Genomic DNA, 20,450 nt, shown 5'->3' on the forward strand with positions numbered 1-20,450 from the left:
GGGGGAGCCCGAGAGAAAACTAGGAATCTTGTTTTCATAAGTTGCTAAGGTAGTAGACAACTTGTCGTGCTGTGATCATAGGACTTGAGTCGCTTGAGGCTCATTCCTCCCCCTTGAGCATCAGTTTTCTGTGTGCTTATCATGTTTTTTCAGCTGGAGCATCAGTTGCAGGCCCAGTGCCGTCACCAGCCCTCACTCCCTAAGTGCTGCTACCACCCGTTGTTTTGTGCAGCTGGATCAAAGTCCAACCTCTTGTGTGCTTGGTTTTCATCTTCCCCACTTGGCCGCTCCCTTGCTACCCGTTGCTTCCTCATCTCTTCTAGTTATTTTCATCTCCTTCTCTCAGTGTTCCTTCTACTTCAACAGAAGCTTATTTTTCCAACCCATGTTACTGGATGCTGTACAAAACATGTTTGGGGCACTGACTTTGCTTTGCCACTGTAGATTCTTTGCCTGAATCTACAGTGGCAAGCCTGCAAATGGATCTGTGCCACTGGTGTCCACCAAGTTATGAACAGCAATAACTCTTTTTGTTGAGCAGATTTATTCTTTGAAGGAAGCTGAAAGAAAATATACTTTTTACTTTTTCTACAACAGTAGACGTCAAATTGGATCTTCCTTTTGACTTCATAAGAGGTCCTTGGCTGTACTGACTGCAGTTCTGCAGTCTTCATGTGACCGCAAAAACAATGCAGTGCAAATGGTTTTCCAGCTTTCTTCTTAGTGCATTATAATGCATAGATGTATAGGTGAAACATCTGTCTTGCATGTACTTTGCAAACAGGAAACCAAATATGCACACTTGTTTCACAGATAGTTCCCTCAAACTGTCAGAATGTTGCTGAGCTGTGGCTTACTTGGATGTACAAAGTCAGTCTTCACCCTCTGCTCCAAACGACACAGCACATTCATTTGTGCACTAAACGTTGCCGTTTTTACTTGCAGGAAAGCTGCTTGACATACACTAGCTGCAGGAAACTGCTTGCTAGGGAAGGTGAGGGGTCAACAGGAAATGAGAGATGTATTGTAACACAATTGGCTGGCTGAGCTTGCTAGCAAAGCCGGTAGTTACTGTTAACAGCATTCTCTCTGCCTCTCTTTGTCTATGTGGCGTGATTGTCCCATTTCATGCCAGGGATTACTTTTTGCTGACTCAGGAGTTAGACTGTCTCTCTCAGGTTTTGGCTGTAGTAGTCTAAGCTGACTGATAAGCAGAGGAAGAGGAATGTATCTTCAGCGACATTGTAAGAATACAGGAATATCGCACTTCCTTGTTAGGGTTTCAAATGAAACCAAGAGATCTTCGATTTAGAAACTGCTTTTAGGTTCTCCATCACTAAAAATAAAAACACTCGCTAATGAGGCCCCTGCTATAGCCTGACTTCTTTCTGGCAAAACGTGTTTATTATCCCCCATTGTTAATCCACCAGTTATTAGCAGATATCTCCCTTTAAGGGTATAAGTATTAACTAGTTCTAGCTAAAATCTGGTTCCATAATTGCCAGTCCATCTAAATCATATGCTTTCAAGCTTATCAAATCCTTTCAGTGCTGCTTTTCTGACACTTGCAGAGGAGCACAAAATAATGACATCTGACCTGTGGCAGTGGAATTTGCACACCTGAAGTTTTTGGGGTTTTTTTAGGTCATTGATCAGTTGCTTTGGTCTGCCATTTGCTTTTGTTGTTTTGTTTTTGTTTTTTTCAACACAGGACATTAAATAGTGACCAAATATTGACTTTAAAAAATCAGTGTTATGAAGAAGAATCAGTAATAATATTGGTGTTTAATGAAATTCCAGAAATATCAACCCCTAATCCTTTGTTGCTTTGTATACTCATAGGGCACTTCATTGGGTGTACCTCTTTGTCCCTTTTGCCTTCAGAACTGCTGGAAGCATTCCTCAGATTTGTGTCCATATTGTGACATGATAACATCATACAGTTGCTGCAGATTTGCTAGCTGTACATCCATGATGTGAACTTCCTGTTCTACCACATTCCAGAGCACTCTGTTGCATTGAGATCTGGTGAACGTGGAGGCCATTTGATTACAGTGACCTCAGTTTTCAAGAAACGAGTCTGAAATTATTTGAGCTTTGGTGGTCATAGAAGGATGGACATGATGAGCAACAATATTTAGGTAGGCTGTGGTTTTTAAATGATGTTCAGTTGGTAGTAGAGGGGCCTAAAGGGTGCCAAGAAAACACTCTCCACACCATTACACCAACATCATGAGCCTGAATTGTTGATAAAAGGCAGGATGAATCCATGCTTTCATGTTGTTTACACCAAATTATGGCATTATTCATCCAAAGAACTACCACTCACTGGATATCTTCTTTTTTCTTTTTTCTTTTTTTTCTGGGAGAGAGTGTTGTGGGAAAATTCCTGTATATCAGCAGTTTCTGAAATATTCACATTTAAAATCCCATAAATCACCAATCTTATGCTCTGTTTGAACTTGATGACATTGCTAAATGCATACACTTACTACCAAATTATTGGCTAATTAGACATTTGTGTTGATTAGCAATTGAAAAGGTGTACCTAATAAAATGGTTGGTAAATATATATGCCAAGATTTGGCTCTTCAGTATGAAGATTCAAGTTTATCTATAGCAGCCTAGAAGACAGTGTTTACTATCACATTACATTCTGTGAGACAAACATCATCAGCTGAGCTTTGAAGGACACAGCCAGGCTACCTGTGTTTCCATCCCCAAGTCAAGCTTGACTTCAGAAATGTTTGTAAGTGTTAGAAGCCCTCCAGTCTAGAATGGCACCAGATATGAAACAAAATGACAACAGTTTAAACTCAACACATCAGAAGTGTGAACTGTGGCTGTTTTTCTTTTTAAAGAAGTGCAAATCTTAAGTCTAGCCTGGCCAGTGAAAAACGAAACCCTGCTTTGTTTTGTCAAAGTTCATATTAATGTTTAAGTAGACAATAGACAGAGTTATGCACAGATCAGTTCTATCAGCTTCCCTTTGTATTCTTTACTTGTATGTTCTTTGAGAACGTACCAGATTGTTGAGTTTTTTTTCCTCTGTCAAACCACACAAAATCCTATTGGCCTAGTGTTTTTTTGTTTTTGTTTTTTCACAGAGACACCATTCAGTAGGACTGAACATGAGCCACTGAGTCTGCCTTTTTACAACAAATAGCTCAAAGCTTGGTGAAGAGATTACAATAAATTGTCATCAATGTTCTGTCTTGTTTCATACCAGCTGCTCTTTTCTTCAAAAATTGTTAACCCTGTTGGGCTGTATCAGCAGGCAAAACGACACCGTTTTCAAACATTTAATGAAACTCACACTTTTTTTAAAACAAGCTTCAAGAATACCATAAAGATGTAAACTGTTGCCTATGGTTCATCCAGTTGTGAAAAACAAATTTAATTATAGATGTGTATAAACAATCTAGTGACTTTTATAAGCTCACATATCTCCTTTTAAACTGTGCTGCCCAGACATTATTTGAAAGGAGCGTTTGTCAGCCAAAGCAGTGCCCCAGTTTGGTATGTTTCCCCTCCATTTGCTATAGACAATGGAGTGATAGAAGCATAATATAGAGCTTTAGGCTTGTGATAATTAAAGGACATCCAGTCCTGAACCCCATGTACATATTGGTGAAAAATTCCATTTACTTGTTAAAGGAATATATTGAACCTCCTTTTGTTGGTTGCAAATGAATAACATGGCCTTTTTTCCTGTTTCTCTTTCCCCTATTGTCATCTCCTACTTTTCATTTTTTCTAATTTTGTGCCTCCTCTCCTGTTTCAGATGCAAGTTCTTTAGTCTGACTGAGACTCCAGAGAACTACACAGTTGTCCTTGACGAGGAAGGATTCAAAGGTATAATACCCTTGTTCATTTGCATTTCTATTTGGCAGGGGGTTTATGTTTCCACATTTTAGTACCAACTGAACACTGTGTCCAGATATCGATAAATGTGTGCTATGTCTAATCTTTGTAGCATATCTGTTTGTCAGCCAGCCTTATCAGAAGAAAAATAATCTACCAATAATGTAAAAATTTAGGAGAAAAAGAGGCAAAACACACAGACACGGTCTGATAAACACTCACATGTGCTGTACCAATGTACCTGCACATGTGATGTGACAATAAAAGTGATTTGAATGTAAGGAAGCTACTGCCGATTCCAGTAAAAACACGATTTGGAATTAGTATGTATTCTTGAATTGGTCCACAACATAGGGCTGTGTTGTTTTAGCGGTCTAATGTTGCTTCCTTCCTTTCTTGTTCAGCTTCACAGATATCACACGGTAGAATGGTTGTAGACTTAAAACTGTGGAGATACAATGAGAAGAAAACAAGTCTTGTAAACTTAAATTATGTCAGTCAAGCAAATAAAGTGTTTTTCGTGGCCTCCCAAAGAGCTTATGCAACTTTGCCATACTTCCAGTTTCACAGGAGATGATCTAATTTATCTCTGATATCAGTGAAGGAAAGAAGGACTGACAGTATAAAGCATCACTAAAGTGCTTTAAACTCCCTGCCACATCTTAACAATACATTCATATAGCACTTTATTCTACTCACTTTAAGCACTTTATCAACCCGACAGCCACGGCCAATTTAGATTTACCAGTGAACCTTACATGCACGTCTTTAGGATGTGGAAGGAAGCAGGAGTACCCAGAGGAAAACCCACAAAAGAACCCAGCCAGGGTTCAAACCAGAGACTTTCTTGATGTGAGGCGACAGTGCTAACCACTCCACCACATAAGGCTGTTGTCTTTGTGCAGAGTATAATCTGTTGCATACACGGACAGGTAGTCCATGGACGAGTCGTCGTTTGGTTTGCCTAGATGCCTGCACAGAGCCTCACACTTACCATCTGATGATGAAATGCACAGCACCACATAACCTACAGTGGTCTAATGCAACTTTCCGGGGGAAAAAAGTTCAGCTTATTTTGCTGAACTTGGTAGAACAAGTAGAATCTTGTGTAAAATAAATTGTTAGAGCAATTAAAAAAGGAAACGCAGCAATGAACTTTTCCAGACATCACGCAGAGAAGGTGTGTGTGACAGCACCTGCTGCCATCTCTAGTACAAAGTCTTTGTAATGTCAGAACGAGCCCGTGTGAATCTGTGAATAGACCAGTTGTCCAGAGAGTTCAGTGCAAGCGAATGGACGTCATGTGTCCTGCCTCTTACATGCTCTACCTAGGCACCACCTCTCAGCTAAACCATGTGAAGTGTTTCAAGTAGTGAAAACAAAATCTCCCATTGTGTTCTACTTGTGAGAAAATCCAACTTTAGACAATGCCTGGACCCGATTATCACAACATTGTTGAAGTTCATTTGGAAAAACAACTTTCTGATCCCATCCAGTGCTTTTGCTGCCATTTTTGTCTCGTCCTTTAACACAAATGTAGTTGTTAAAGGCATGTACCGCCTCGGGGTTCTCCATTACTCTCCTCTCTTGCTCTCCTTCTGACGGAAAACCTATTTTAAGAGGTTAAAGCTGGTGTAGTGAAGCCGCAAGGGGCTTCCTGTGACAAATTATGGCGACCAGAACATTGCTTCTTTTGAAGGGTATAAAGAAACAGAAAGGGGAATATTCACTGCAGGAGGTAGACAACATTTAGTAATGTTTTACGTTGTGAAGGTTTCCCGAAGTTCAAATCAACGTGCATGTCAAAAAACATTCATGGATGTGTTTTTGTTTTTTAAATGTTTATAAATAGTTTATGAAGGGTTTGGCATAAAGATGAAAAGTTACAACATGCAATTCCCAAACTTGTAACCTGAGTATCTCTGCCTAAGCTGTTATTGCACATGAACTCTGGGCAGTCAAGACATTGTATTCAGTTGCTTTTTGTCACAAAGCAGGTTTATGTAAGAGTGCTGCCTGGGTAAGGCGTGCCCACAGAGTTGCTGTGAATTCTTCTGACATTTAATGTTGCTATTACGTGGGCAGAACGTTGCAAGGACTGTAAGTAAAGACTACTTAGCGTATGATCTAACTGCATTGGATATATGTGATCTTGCATAAAGCTCATTGTGATAATGTTGAGAAAATTTCAGGGGTAGTGTGAATTTGTGAAAAATCTAGACTGTATATAAAAGATGGTTGTAGCCGCCATGAAGGTGGGCTTTTTGTTGTTGTTGTTTTTGTTTTTGTTTTTTTATTCTCACTGTTGAAGCCCTTTGCATGATCGCCTCCACCTTCTTTTTGTTTTTTGCAGGGGGTTGTAATCATATTTGAACAACAGGATGAATTCCTTATGAGCTATCGCTAGTAAGCCTGGATGGGTGCATTGTGCAAACAGATGCCTGCTTTTTAGCATTAAGTAACATACAAATGAAAGGAAATACAGTTTTCCACTGGAGCAAACACTTATTAGATTGTCTATTAGACAGCTGATCATACGGCAAGCCATATTAATTTTGATATAAATGCAAAATAGCTTTAGAGAGTAAAACTTTTGGGCTGTAAAAATTGTGTGGGCCCCGCCTCAAGTGGCTACTACAGTTTTCGGCACTTCCACATTAGCCCCAGAGGTTGCCACTACCAGTTAAGTTACAGACATGCGTTGCGAGGGATCATCTATTTTAGCTTTGCCCCATTAAAGCACTGGTAGTAAGTCCCACTCTATGATCAAGCACTTGCTGTAGTGCTGTAGAGAGCAGGTGGGAGAGAGAAAGTGTGGGTTCAGTGTACAGAGCAGAAAAAGCAACAGGAAGTAATCTTTTAACACCGCCTCGTTTGCAGCCTCACAAAGATACAGATACATCAACAGCAGCAACATTTTAAGAATCCACTTTGCTGCACTTGATCCTAAAGTAGATTAAACTGCTACTGTTTGTGGAACTCATGACTGATCCTCTGAGAAGCTGTGCGGTTGCTCTATTAGAATTTTGAATATTTATCAAATGTAAAATATTTACACAACATGTACGCTCAGTGTGTTTTCAACGGCTATGCTGCCAGCTGCAACTTCTGAAAGTTTTGCACTTTTTTGCAGATTGAGCTTTATGAGAAAATTTGCTTGGTTTCCTATTAGTGTGACAGTGGCATCATTATTATTTTCTTATAGATAAGTTCTTTTTTTTTTTCTTCTTTTTTTTTTTTTTTGGTAAAACAAAAACATGGCAACAAATGTAAATGGAAGCCACCATGTTGGTAATTTTTAAACAGCATCTAGGCCTCTTAAGTCAAAGCACTTCCACAAAAGTAGGACAGATTTTCTTTAAAAGTGAATTATTAAAATCTGTGGCACCAAGGCAGTCCTGAGTTTTGAAATCTCTGCTTAAAAGTTCCAACACTGCATCCTATCAGTTCATCCCAACCCCAAATTTCTCAATCTACAGAAACCCCCCCCTAGACTCGCCATGAAGGGAATACTGAAACATGCAACATTTTCCCAGCCTGAGTAGTACATCAGCAGCATTTTAACAGTATTAATATGTAGTTGGGTCCTGCTGGACATTGAAATAAACAGTAGCCAAGGGTATTCAATTAATATTAGCCTTTTTTTGTTTTCTTTTTTAATCTATGCATCTTTTTGTTTTTTGCTTACCAATCATCTTTACTCTTATTTGTACCCTTAGAGCTGCGGCCCTCTGAGCACCTCCAGGTAGAGAGCGCCATCTGGCTGCCACTCAACGTGGTCTCTAATGGCAGTGCCTCCAGCAGCTCTCAGGCTGTTGGCGTGACTAAGATTGCCAAGTCGGTCATTGCACCCCTTGCCCAGCAGCATGTCTCTGTTTTCATGCTCTCCACTTATCAGACTGACTTCATCCTGGTAAGCACCATCTATTTAAATCTGCAAACATTTTTTTTTATCCATTTTTATTCTGCTTGATTACACTCCAGTCTTATTAGCTTCCACATCTTGTTTAATTAGCCACTCTAAACTATTCACGGTTGTATAATTTGGATCAATTTTTTATATTCTAAATACAATTTTAAATGCATTTTTTTTTTTTAAAAAGTCACCCTGCAATTATGCACTGAAACCTTTTGCTACTACTGAGTTTTGCCAGATAAAAGAAGCCTGTGTTTGCATTTTGTCTATTCACCAATTTGGCAGTTAAGGGATTAATCCTCAACAGTGCTGAGGACACTAAAAAGTTACATATTAGATGTGAAAAGTGTGAAGTGGGCACAAATACATAACACCTTGACAGATGTTTGTGTCAGCAAGTATATTAATGTCTCACATGCTGCTTGAGCTCAGGTATTTCCTTAAAGTGAGCGAGTGTAGTATCCTGAAATAGCATGACATTATAGACAAATGAAATGCTTATGGAGGAGGTGTTGCATATGTTTAATCGATAAGCTGTCTTACTAGTGATGTTTATTTTCAACAATTTCTTTGTTGTGTAGGTGAAAGAGAAAGACCTGTCTGTGGTCGTCAGCACACTAGAGGAGGAGTTCAATATCTATAAGGAGGAGGGAGGAGAGTCTGTTCCTGTGCATTGTCAGGATGTTTCCAACGGCCTCCACAAGAACGGCAGAGAAGGTACAGGTCACAGGGCTATTTATTATGGATTTATTCATTGATCCAATTTTGTCTCAGAGGAAGTACGGACATTAAAATGCCAGAGCACCACGTTCACTAAGGCCGGTGTCATCAGGTGACTGTTTTACAGTCCAGGTCACAAATCATTAAACGACAACTGAAGAATGATTTTATCTATGGAAAAGTACTTAAAAGCAGTTTTTTTTTGTTGTTTTTTTTTTCATTCCACAAGCATCTTATTTTAGAAAAGTCTAACACATGCAGTAGTGAGTACACTGCAAATATTGTAGCAGCTTCTGCTGTGAGCGGTCTTGCATTCTCAGACTAACATTTGTGCAACCTTACACAACTCAATTTGAATGTAAGGCAGCCATGTGAGCCCATGCAAAGTCATTATTGATGCAGCCGTGTCAGCGCTGGCATCACTGCTGTTCTTTGATATTTTATAACTCAGCAGTGCTGCCACGATGCTGTACTGAAGAAAGAGAAAATGCTACAGAGAGAAGCGAAGTCATGATTGAAAAGACAGCAACCAACTGGGACATACAGCACTGTGCAAAAGCCTTGACTAACCCTCATTTCCTTATATTTTGCTAGGAAAATGTGAAGTATGTGCAGTGATTTATTAAAACATGCACAGTATTTTAGGCAAAAACAGAGTTTGTACAATATGAATGAGCTTGAAGGTCAATATACACGTAGAAGCTGAAAAGCTACCACAGTATTATTTTTTTTTTTTACTTTTGTTTTTAACAATAGAAAACAGTAACAGAGTAGATCCATAGACCAACAAAGATCCACTGATAAAAGGATTTTTGTCTTAAAAGACAATTTATTGTCTAGAAAAATCTGAAAAACCTGTGTGCAATGCCCATTTGTAGTTGTTCCATTCCAATCCTTCCCATTTTTACGGCTAACGCTGTGCTTGTTCTTGCAGCCATTCAGCCTACAGTTCACCCGGTTCTGATCCCAAAGAACCAGTTTTGTGTCATGTCCCTGGATCCCGATACACTGCCGTCCATTGCCACTACACTCATCGATGTTCTCTTTTATTCCAGCAGGTGACGTTTTGTTTTTGTTTTTAATCACTTCACTGCAATACCTGTTTTAAAGCACAAGGTGGCAGCAGAAGACTCAAAGTAGAGTTCAGTTCAGTCAGTTCAGGCTTTTTTTGTTTTTGTTTTATTGATGGTAGTATGAATTTCGTTTTTTTTCTTTGCAGCATTGCTTTGATTGTGTTTATATTACCATTAAAGTGAAAATTTATAAAGTATTTTTATTAATTTTAGGACACGCTTGAAACGAAAAAACACTTGTAGCATATTTTATACTAAATCTAGGCTGATAAAGACTGCTTTTATTCTGCATACATATGTTTGTTTAACATGTTTTCACGTATAATTCTCCTAAAGTAAGACCAACAGCTTGACAACCGTAATAAATGTGTGGCTGACGCAGTTTGTTATTATGGTGTCCTTATTAAAAATTTAAAAAATGTTACTGTCTTTCTGTCACATTTAATGTGTTTCCTCCTTTTCAGTCCTAAAGAGGACCCCCAGCCAAGTCCAAGCCAGGATTGTGTTAAATTCTTCTCCTTCTCCCTCATCGATGGATACATCTCACTGGTGATGGACACTGAGGCTCAGAGACAGTAAGCAATCTAAATTTCCCACACTCTTAATTTACTTCATGGTTCTTTGCTGGCATCTATGACTTTCTTGCTTACGATGTATGAACAGGTATAACCCCTCAGGTTCTCTGGCACGAGTTATTCCAAAGTTCTGGATTAAATCTTTAAGTCATATGTTTTTGCCACTGAACAGTCAGAGGACTTGAGAGCCGAGGTTATTAAAGTTGAATAAAACTAAAGTAAAGTCAAAACCATTTTAGCTAGCTAAAATAAAAATACACTTAAGAAAAGGTTACAACTAACTAAAATGCTTTTATGAAAATAGAAAAAAGACAAAATAAATAAAAATAGACAGGAATTGACCTTAGTTTTAGTTACTGTCAGTCTGGATAAATCTGCCAACATGGCCTGCCTGAGGAGCCTTTGTGAACATTTATTAGTGCTTGCTGATGTCTTCATGACTCTTAAGTCACCTGCCTTTTATAAAGTGTTTGAATTGTTAAATCTATGACTTTCCAAAGTCTTTTAGGATTAAGTTCAGAGGTTTTAGGTTTCATTTTACAAATTGTCTAAATAATTTCATTACAGATCATGAAGGCAAAATATATTTTAGAGCCCTTTAAAAAGAAAAATCCTTATTTTAGTATATTTGTTGTTTAATCTTTGGGTGGCAGCCAGAGCATTCTCTGGCAAGAGACAAAGCTTAGTTCATGGTTCAGTCCCCCACATAAGTAAACCCACATAAGTAAACTCATGCTTGATGAATCCAGACATTTCAAACTGAGTCTTATTCTGGCTTATAAGTTGCTCAAGTTGCTTCATGTCTGAAGTACTTTGAGCTGCACATGAATAGGTGCCACATAAAAAGTTTGCTTACTTGAGTGAGTGCACTGAAGGCTGCTTTGAGTTCATAGCAGGTTTTCTGTCTTCTTAATGTCTCAGGCACAACACAGCTCATGTTGTTTGACGCTGCTCTATTTGATCATTTTAATGCAGGCGTTTTAAGCCAAGTGTGGATAATTTAACCTCATTGAGTCCAAAAAATAATGAATATCAAACTGAACAGCAGTTGTTTTGATGTTTTCTCAGCTCACTGCATTGCTGCTTTTGCAGTATTTTATCTGGTGATTGCTACAGGATGTTTTTCCCCGCTACATTTCTGATGTAACAAATCAGCGTTTGATTTGTGTGCTCCAGGTTTCCGGCCGATCTTCTCTTTACCAGCTCTTCCGGGGAGCTGTGGAGAATGGTTCGCATAGGAGGACAACCGCTGGGTTTCGGTACGATATTTTACTCATTCCTCAAATGTTTCAAAATCAGCCATTTGTGTTATCAAGAGGTAACTCTATGCATTTGGCTGTATCCGTCTTCACTTATCTCGACAACCGCAGATCTAGTCCACTTCCGATTTGGCAGGTAAGTAATTAGGAACTTGGTGATTGGTGGAAGTAAAGACTACTATGCTATCACACTTTCACAGCGACTTGTAGTTTGCCTGTCAGGCAGTTGGATAAATGTAATATAATATAAATTATACCTATGGGGAAAAAAAACCCTGCCTTTAATTGTCCCCAAACGGATGTTTTACTGTGCTGACCAAATTAGCATACCTGATGGTTGAAGCCACTTTTACTTATCAGGTTTTTAAATGCTTAACAGACTTATGATTGATTTGATTTACCATAATCTTTGCCACCAAAAACTTGTTCTGTCAACAGGAGAATGAAATGAGCAGGCAACACTGTGTTTTTTCTGTTTCATACTAAATAATATCCAGTCTTGCCAGTTGATGTGGAAACTGTTAAATTAAAATGCTCATTAAATTTACAAACAACTGAACCCTCATTATTATTATTTTTTTTTTATTTCGTTTGATTATGATTGTGCTGCTTATTCTCCTTCTCTCGTTACGTTTCATAGATGAATGTGGTATAGTTGCCCAGATATCGCAGCCTCTCGCCGACAGTGACATCTCTGCCTATTATATAAGCACCTTCAGCTTTGACCATGCTCTGGTGAGTCCAGCATTTTGATCACCTTAAATTATGAACAGTCTCAATCTGACATGTCATGGGTTATGCAAATAAATCGAACAGATCACATTTGTGATTAATAGATAAATACGCCACACAAACTTAGCAAAAGTATAACGTGTTATGACGCAACTAGGGAAATGTAATGTGTATACTGGAGGTTTAACTTATTCTGTTATTAGACGACAGCATGGAGGTCAAAAGATTAATGTGATTGGGTAACATCCTGAAGAGAAATCGAATCAGCAAATCAGTGGAAATGCAAATCACTTCTTGTCAGAGTTAAGATTAAGCATTAAAAACAGGATGCAGATGTTTGCCTTCCGAGTTGAAGGCACAAACTTTGTGTTCAGTCAGTCATATATGCTGCTAGTAATTCGATCATATAGATTCAACTAAGTCTATAATGTGAATCGTTATTCAGGCTATGGACCACGATTCCATCCTAAAAGACTATTGTAGGGTCAGATCCCAAACCCTATAGGCTAGGCTGCTACACTTTTTGCTTTGGATGCTTTAAAAAAAGTGAAACTTAACTCCGTTTTATATCTCAGTATCATTTTTATTGTCTAAAGACTTCAGGTTTGGATCTGTGTCTTTATGCACAGATAAAATCCAAGTGTTGGTCACATAAATGTCATTCGTGGAAGCATTACTCAGCATGCTTAAACTGGTTGACTCACTTAAAGGATATTTTGTGCAGTATATTTTTGGATATTTAACATTTAAGTGAAATTTATAGAGGTAAGTCCTATATTACACTCTCAAAGCAAGTTTGTTTTTCTTTCCTCCACAGTTTATTTTAAATTCAATGTACATGTAAGGTTACCTGTCCCTTACTCAGTCTGCCGTATTAGCCTCCACACACCTGAACCTTTCAAAGATGAAGGTGATGGTAGCTAAATTGACTCCAAATATGATGCTGAAACTCTGTACTTTCCATGTGGTTTGATAGCACATCAAAATTTGACGTGTCTCCAAAGGTTCATTTTGATATGCACATTATCGTGCCTGTCAAAAATCGGTTGCATTGAAATTGTGTATGTGCCAGCTTGGTAAGCAAGTTATCTGCATTATCTTGAAAATTACTAAGAAAGCTTTATCTGGCTCATTTGTTGCCATTTCCGAGAAACCTGCCTGTGAATCAACAAAACCAAGTTTCCCCATTTAGGCAAGAAATGCTTTTTCTCATGGTGTCTGTAAAGTGAGTAGAGAGATCTGAGGTAAACCACGTATGAAATTGCATTTCTCTACTGCAATATTAGACTTCTTATCTGCAGCTATAATCCAAATAACAAAGTAGCTGTCTTGTATAAAATGTAAATGAAATGATTTGAAAACCTTAAGAATCTTTGAGAACAGTACAATAATATAATAATAATATTATACACCAATGCAGCGCCCGGGGAGCAGTGTGTAGGGACGGTACCTTGCTCAGGGGTACCTCAGGGTAGCCGTTCAGTGGAGTCGAACCCCCGACCTTCCAATCATGGGGCAACCACTCTACCTACTGAGCTATCCCTGCCCCTTGTGTGACAACAAAGTGTTGTTTTTAATTTAATGAAATATGGTGAAAGGCCAAATATCAAACAACTAGTTAAATTGGTTAGTAACATGACTGGGTATTTAAAAAATAAATACATAAACTGACTCAGTATTTCCAGACTAAAGATGTGGAGAGGCCCCCTACTCTGTAGAAGACTGCATAGGTGAATAATTCACCAATGAAATAAATAGTTCTCAACTATTTATTTTAGTTAAAATCCTTAAAAAATAAAGGTATTGAAGAGGTGCAATCTTTGGGTGCTTAAGCAGCACAGCAATTTAAACAGACAAGATCTGGTTCTGGAAACCAGGACGTCGGGGATGGGCAACTCCAGGCTTCAAGGGCCGCTGTCCTACAGGTTTTAGATGTGTCCTTGATCCAAGACAGCTGATTTTAAATGGCTAAATTACCTCCTCAACATGTCTCGAAGTTCTCCAGAGGCCTGGTAATGAACTAATCATTTGATTCAGGTGTGTTGACCCAGGGTGATGACTAATACCTGCTGGACACAGGCCTTTGGGACCTGGAGTTACCCACCCCTGCAATACATGGATTAGAAAAACGTAAAAAAAAAAAAGAAAACTCATACCTCCCACAAACACAGGATCAAATTTAAAGAATGGCAAAGAAAAATGCAGTGATCTTGAGCTAATTTTCATTTAGACACGTTGTCTAAGGAGCTTGGAAAGAAAAGTGTCCGGACTTCTTTAAGTTGCTTGAAGTTTCACCTCTCATCCAAGAAGCTTCTTCAGTTCAAAAGGGTCAACTATGCGAGTGTACACCCCCCCCCCCCCCCCCCCCCAAACAGAGGCACAATCGACATCCTAATGATCCTCTACCTAATCACATGAGCCAAGGTGTGAAAACTGGTGTAGGTCATAATCAGTCAAGGCTTCACGCAAACTCATTTTGAAACTAGTGTGTGGTCTGTGTGTGTTTGGGCTTCCAGTAAACTTCAGGGTTGACGTTTCCATTCCCTTCAATGCCCGCGGCACAGTCCAGGAATGGCAAACAAAAACAACAACAACAAACTTTATTTATAGAGCACATTTAAAAACCAGCGGTATACCAAAGTGCTTAACATAAGAGACAGAGAAGTAACATAATATTATAAGGCCTTAGCAAAGTATCAAATATACCCACAGGTCAATGCCACTAATACACAGGGGTAATATAAAATGCATATCAAAATAAAAATATAATAAAAGCACAAGCCATAAAAAAAAAATATGTATAAGGAAAAATAGAGTAAGTCTAAGAGTCAGGTGCGAGCATTAACAAGCAGGAAAGGCGAGATTAAACAAATAGGTTTTTAACTGTGATTTAAAAGATTGGATGGAATTGGACGCCCGGATCACAATCGGAAGGTTATCCCGGTCACCTCTAGACTTCAGCCGAGATCTAGGCTGCACCATCTTAATGCTCTGGCAGGAACATACGATTTAAGGAGTTCCTTAAGGTAGCTCGGTGCTGTGTTGTTGGTAATTTTAAACGTAAGCAGCAGTATTTTAAATTGGATGCGGTATTTTATGGGTAGCCAATGCAGGTCAGCTACAGTTATCCTTTGTCTTCCCTGGTGACCTTTATGTTTTTATCCACAGTGTTTATATGAGCAGTGAAGGATTCAACTTCTTGGGTTTTGAAGAAGACACTTTACAATCCCTTTATTCTGTTCTTATTTATAGTATGGTTTATACAGTGTCCCATCTCTGTATGAAACAGGGTTATAAATTTTAAATATTTGTACAATGTTTCAATATAACATGGATGGGTGTATGGTGTATGACTGGAGTAATAACCAAAGTCTTAGTCACGGAACACTATTGCTTTCCGTTCTGTCACTGCAATCAGGTGCTATCTTTACTCGTGAACCATAACCACACTGTTCTGTTAATAGCAAAGAATTGCAACTTTAAGAGAAAAAAAGTAACAAAAAACACTTGCTGTGACGTCACAATGACGTGTGCACTTCTGAGAAATTCTTTGCATTAGTAGATAATCGCAATCCTGGAATATTTTTCTGCTATGTCATCCTGTTGTAGTAGTTGAGATGTATTTCTTGCCAATGGGCAGCCTTTATATGGAGCAAACAGAGGGTGTTTTGATGGGGAGTGGGGTAATGCCATCGTTACATTTTTTTTTTTTTTTTTTTTTTTAGAAATTTTTTTTTTTTTTTTTACACTGATGAAAAGGAATGAAAGTCATGTTAAACAACACAGCAAGAGGTGCAGTGACTCTTTCACATTGCTGTAGAGCAAAATCATTTTAATTCAAATACACTGGAGGGTTTTCGAACACGAGTCAAGCCAAAGCATAAGTCATATTTAAGACTTTAGTAGGCCGCTCCAAAGCCATTCAGAGTGGAGGTCCTGGTGCCTTTCAGATAGTTGTGTTCCTGCATGATTATCATTATGTATTATTAGCATTATCCCCTAATAAAGGAAATCATTTAAAACTGCACTTTGTATTTACTTGCGTTATTTTTGCATAATGTTGAAATGTGATTGAATCTGAAACAAGTGTGACAAATATCCAAAAACAATTAATCAGAGTGGTGTTTTCAAAGCACTGTACGTCAGTAGTCCGTGTGAAAGAACATGTGCATATGAGATGGTGGTAGGTCAGCACTTTTCAGTGAATTTATCACAATCATTTTATCTTTAACTAAAGTAGATGGGCCAGTAAATGTCAATTGATTTCATGGAAGTTAATCATTGTGTAAGCTCAATGTTTTGGTATTAGGAACTGTAACTTTACTGTTTTGGTTGATTCTTAGCACTGTGATTAACCTTGTCTGCATCCATATTAGGCTAATTTAACTGTAATAAAACAGTTGTTATACTACCTGCCCAGCAGAAAACACTGTACAAAGTGAGTCCAGATTTTTTTTTTTTTTTTTAAATGAGATAACAGAAGCAACCACAGTATTTCCATCATGTCAGCTTTATAAGATTATAACACAATAAAGCTGTTCTTTAAGTTGCCAAGCAATAAATGTAATAATACGTATTTAAATTTTTTTTTCTAGGTCCCTGAAGAGGACATAGTCAGTGTGACAGACATGCTTCAGCACCAGAGGAACGAACCAGCCACCAGCTGATTTCTGAAGGACTGATAGTTCTTGATGATCTTGGCTCTTTATGTCCTCTTGCTCCAGTTCTAACAGCTAGAGGTGTCAGGCCAGCAAAGAAGGAGACTAACTCTGTGCCTAGATTAAGACTGCATTGCTAGCAGTATTAACTACTACAAATTTGCCATGAACACCGCAAGCGCTTTTCTGTGGTGCGTGCACACAGTTTGTATGCGAGGCCTCCTGTTATACCTGTCGAGGCAGGATGCACAGGATGAGCCTTAGGGGGTCCTCAAGCTGACAAATGCGCATCACAGTACACAAACACTTGAAAACGGACACAACCACACTTTAGCATTCAGTTTCACAAGCTGAAAGTTGGGCTTGAGCGTGTATAATAGACATGTATGGTCAGAAGATGAATTGTTTTGCAGCATAGACCAGAATACACTCAACACACATCTTAGTCTTCCAGTGTGGTGTTATATTATAATATCGTGTCAAAGCAACAGTTATTTTGTTTGTGAGGGATTTTTTTTTTCTTCTTTCATTTAAAGACCATTTGCAAGTATTGCTGTTTTCATTTGTGTTCAACTGGAAGTGTGTAGCTTGAAACGCAACGCGGTGACAATTATCATGCAAAAAAATTTTGGTTTTGACAACAGAGCTCACTTGTTCTGGTTTGAGAAGAAATATGTTGATTCTTGTGTCAAAACTACCACAATCTCTGTAGGGGGCGACCATTTCTCCTTTTTTAAATAAATAAATAAATAATGGGTCAGCATTTCTTAACCTGAGGTCAATAACACTATGTCTTATTTTGTTTGTTTGTTTGTTTGTTTGTTTTTCTTGCACAATAAACTTTGTATGTAGCTAATATCACTTAGATTGTTTTTCGGTGGTACAAATGCATTTTATACAATTTTGAAGTAAAATTCTTTTTGTGCTGCTTCAGTTAATAAAAGTTCTTCAAAATAAGTTCCATGTTGGCTTTGGTGTAAGTCATTCCAACAAGTACTGACAACAAATGTTGCTGTCATTTGTCCTACATGATGCAACTGGGCCTGTATTAAGTAGCTTTGATAATAGTTATTTATGGGAGGGGGGTTTCTTTTTGAAGAAACAGTTGAGACAGCTGAGAGGCGAAATGTGGTGTTCTTTTGGTTTTCATTTTAAGAGTATTAACAAACCTAAACCAACACACTAAAAAGTTCTTCCCAGCTGGAGGTGCAGTAGGGCTCAGATCAGTGATATTCCTGTTGTGGCTGTAACAGGAGCAATTACTTATTAAGCACATTTGTTGAAGATTTTCTTAAGTTCAACCCAAATCAACATTGAACAGGCTATTGGGCAAAAATCCTGACTGTTTACCTGCAGGAATTTGGTGTTTAAATGCTCATCGCTGAGTTTAAATTCCAAAGATGAAACCAAAGCATAGCTTGTGTGTATTTGAATAAACAATAATATTTATTAAACTGATTGTTGTCCAAAGGTGACATTTAAAAGACAAAGTGGAGGTCCCAGAATGGATCCTTAAGAAATAAAAGAAGGCTGATCTGTAGATCTCCTAGCAAAAGGGTACAAAAAAAAAGAGAGAGAGAGAGAGTCTGTTGCAGGTTTGCTCTGATCATTTTTGTTAATCACTGACTGAACTATACACCTGCTTTACTGTTTTTGTAAGAAAAGTTGAAGAAAATGCGACAAAAGAAACAACAATTTTGCTTAAGACAGCTTTTGAGCTTCTTCTCCACCTCTTCTTTAAGGTTTTTCTTTTTCTCTGTAAGAGATTTTATTAAGCAACACCAGCAGCAACATAGCCGCAAACACAGCACCATGCTTTTCTGCGAAAGCAGGCTAAGTCTATTCTTGTCTGACAGATTGGCGTCTGCGTGACGTCTTAAAGCTTCAGTCATAAAGGGAAATTTGTGGTTGGAAGTTACATAAAACCATGATGGGCAGGTAATATCGGAAAAACATAAAAGACAAATACGATTTTCTTTTTACTTGACATATACTGGATGCAGTTAATGTCCTTAATAAGACATAAATTTAAAAAAAAATTTTAATCAAACCTATTTACACAATATTTCCCTACCTTTCTGACTTGTGTCCCCTTTAAACAGAAGTGGGTACTAATGAGTCTTTGTCAAAGTTTTAATATATTATTTTAATTAAATGGGATTTTCTTTTTCCTGTGTTAACTTTCAAATGGTTTATTGTTGAGCGTTATCCGTGTTATCCAACTTCTGTTTAAAAACCTGGCCTATATAATGCAAGCCACATCGCATGCAGATGGAATGTTTTTCATGCTCTGATATATTTTGAGGATTTTAGTTATCTGAGGTCTATCTGACCATGGTCACACCTCTTATGAAATCATATGATCCAATAATATGTAATAATGTGAGTGATGTTAAAAAAAAATTTGTCATGGAATTTCTTTGTATGAGGTGAATGTGGGTGTACCTAAAAGGCAATTTAAGCCGGCCTACCAAAGCAAAGTTGCATGTTGCTGTTTTGTATGGTTTATCACGGACCACTGAGGATAAGAGTTAGTACTGCTACTATGGGTTCTAAACTCAATAGATCTCTCTTGCACTATGGTAAATATATATTTTTATTATTATTTAACAAACACAAATTTGACATGGTTAGGCCATTTGATCAACAAATACAACTGATACTACATAGTTTCATCATTACATCAGGAAGCCTCATATACTACTCGTTTAATCTGGTTGCATTATTTTGGTAATTTTACAATTTCTTGTTTAAGAGAACATTGTCCAATTCCATTTGTTTTTGTTTTTCTTCAGCAATCCTCTTGATCTTCCTGGAAGTTCAGTGGAGTCCTGTGTTTTCTGCTCCGATTTGTCCATCTAATAACTCCTGTGATCATTTGAAGAGAACCAGTGACCTTGCCAAGTTGTTCAAATTCGAAGCAACTGAGCTACTGAATTTATCTGTAAGTACCATCTAGTTAATCTGCTGTCATATACTCTTTGCATGATTGCTGTAACTATACACAGGACATTCTGTAGACTTTACCTAACTGCTGCAAAATTGATCCAAATCTTATATGTCATATTTAATCTCAATCATCTTCCAGAGTTTAGTCTTGATTTTATGACATTTCACCTCATGTCTGTCCTCAGAGAAAGCCTGTTTAAAATGGTTTTAAACTCTAGAGTTTACTTCATGTAATATTTAAAACGCGTCTGTCGAAAATGTTTAAAATGCTCACTGATGTATAGTGGATGTTTGCATGAACAGATGTAGTCAGTAAGAGCTTAAGTAGCCAATACATAACGGTACTCTCAAAGGCCCCTCAGTGTAAATGCCTAGTGTCTTACTTGTGTGTTTTTAATCTAAACTACTAGTGCAAGAACCTGCTGGGGTTGCAACTTATGGAAGTATATAAATATAAATCTTAAATTAGTAATGCTGAATGACATGAATCCGTCATGTCTCTGTGAATCTGCTGTTTGTGAGCACAAAAATAGACAAGTTGACGACGTACACGGCACATTATTTTTTCCAAAGTGTATTTAGTTACATTTATTCACTCATGACTGTTCTTATTACTTGTATGAACGTGTCACAAAACTCAGTGCAAGGCTGAAGCATCAAGTGGCTCTGTTCTTATTTGAATAGAGAATAAGAATTTTACAAGT

At 38.0% G+C, this 20,450-nt stretch overlaps 1 protein-coding gene across 2 annotated transcripts in view; it reads left to right on the plus strand.

Annotated features, from left to right (window-relative positions):
- The window catches only part of castor1 (cytosolic arginine sensor for mTORC1 subunit 1), a 22,216-nt gene extending 2,475 nt beyond the window's left edge, over positions 1 to 19,741 (plus strand). The window contains exons 2-10 of one of the 2 annotated variants that reach the window (XM_005928869.3): positions 3,785 to 3,855; positions 7,584 to 7,777; positions 8,362 to 8,497; positions 9,435 to 9,558; positions 10,038 to 10,148; positions 11,325 to 11,407; positions 12,048 to 12,142; positions 16,735 to 19,379; positions 19,593 to 19,741. In XM_005928869.3, the coding sequence (XP_005928931.1) occupies positions 3,785 to 3,855; positions 7,584 to 7,777; positions 8,362 to 8,497; positions 9,435 to 9,558; positions 10,038 to 10,148; positions 11,325 to 11,407; positions 12,048 to 12,142; positions 16,735 to 16,806 (886 nt within the window). In that variant the 3' untranslated portion in view covers positions 16,807 to 19,379; positions 19,593 to 19,741. The remainder of the gene's footprint in view (positions 1 to 3,784; positions 3,856 to 7,583; positions 7,778 to 8,361; positions 8,498 to 9,434; positions 9,559 to 10,037; positions 10,149 to 11,324; positions 11,408 to 12,047; positions 12,143 to 16,734; positions 19,380 to 19,592) is intronic. The other variant, XM_042223432.1, reaches the window with a different exon arrangement.
- Positions 19,742 to 20,450: the final 709 nt, after the last annotated feature.

Source organism: Haplochromis burtoni, unplaced genomic scaffold, assembly GCF_018398535.1.
Source record: "Haplochromis burtoni strain Fernald_Lab_line unplaced genomic scaffold, NCSU_Asbu1 Contig_111, whole genome shotgun sequence".
In the NCBI taxonomy this organism is placed as follows: domain Eukaryota; kingdom Metazoa; phylum Chordata; class Actinopteri; order Cichliformes; family Cichlidae; genus Haplochromis; species Haplochromis burtoni.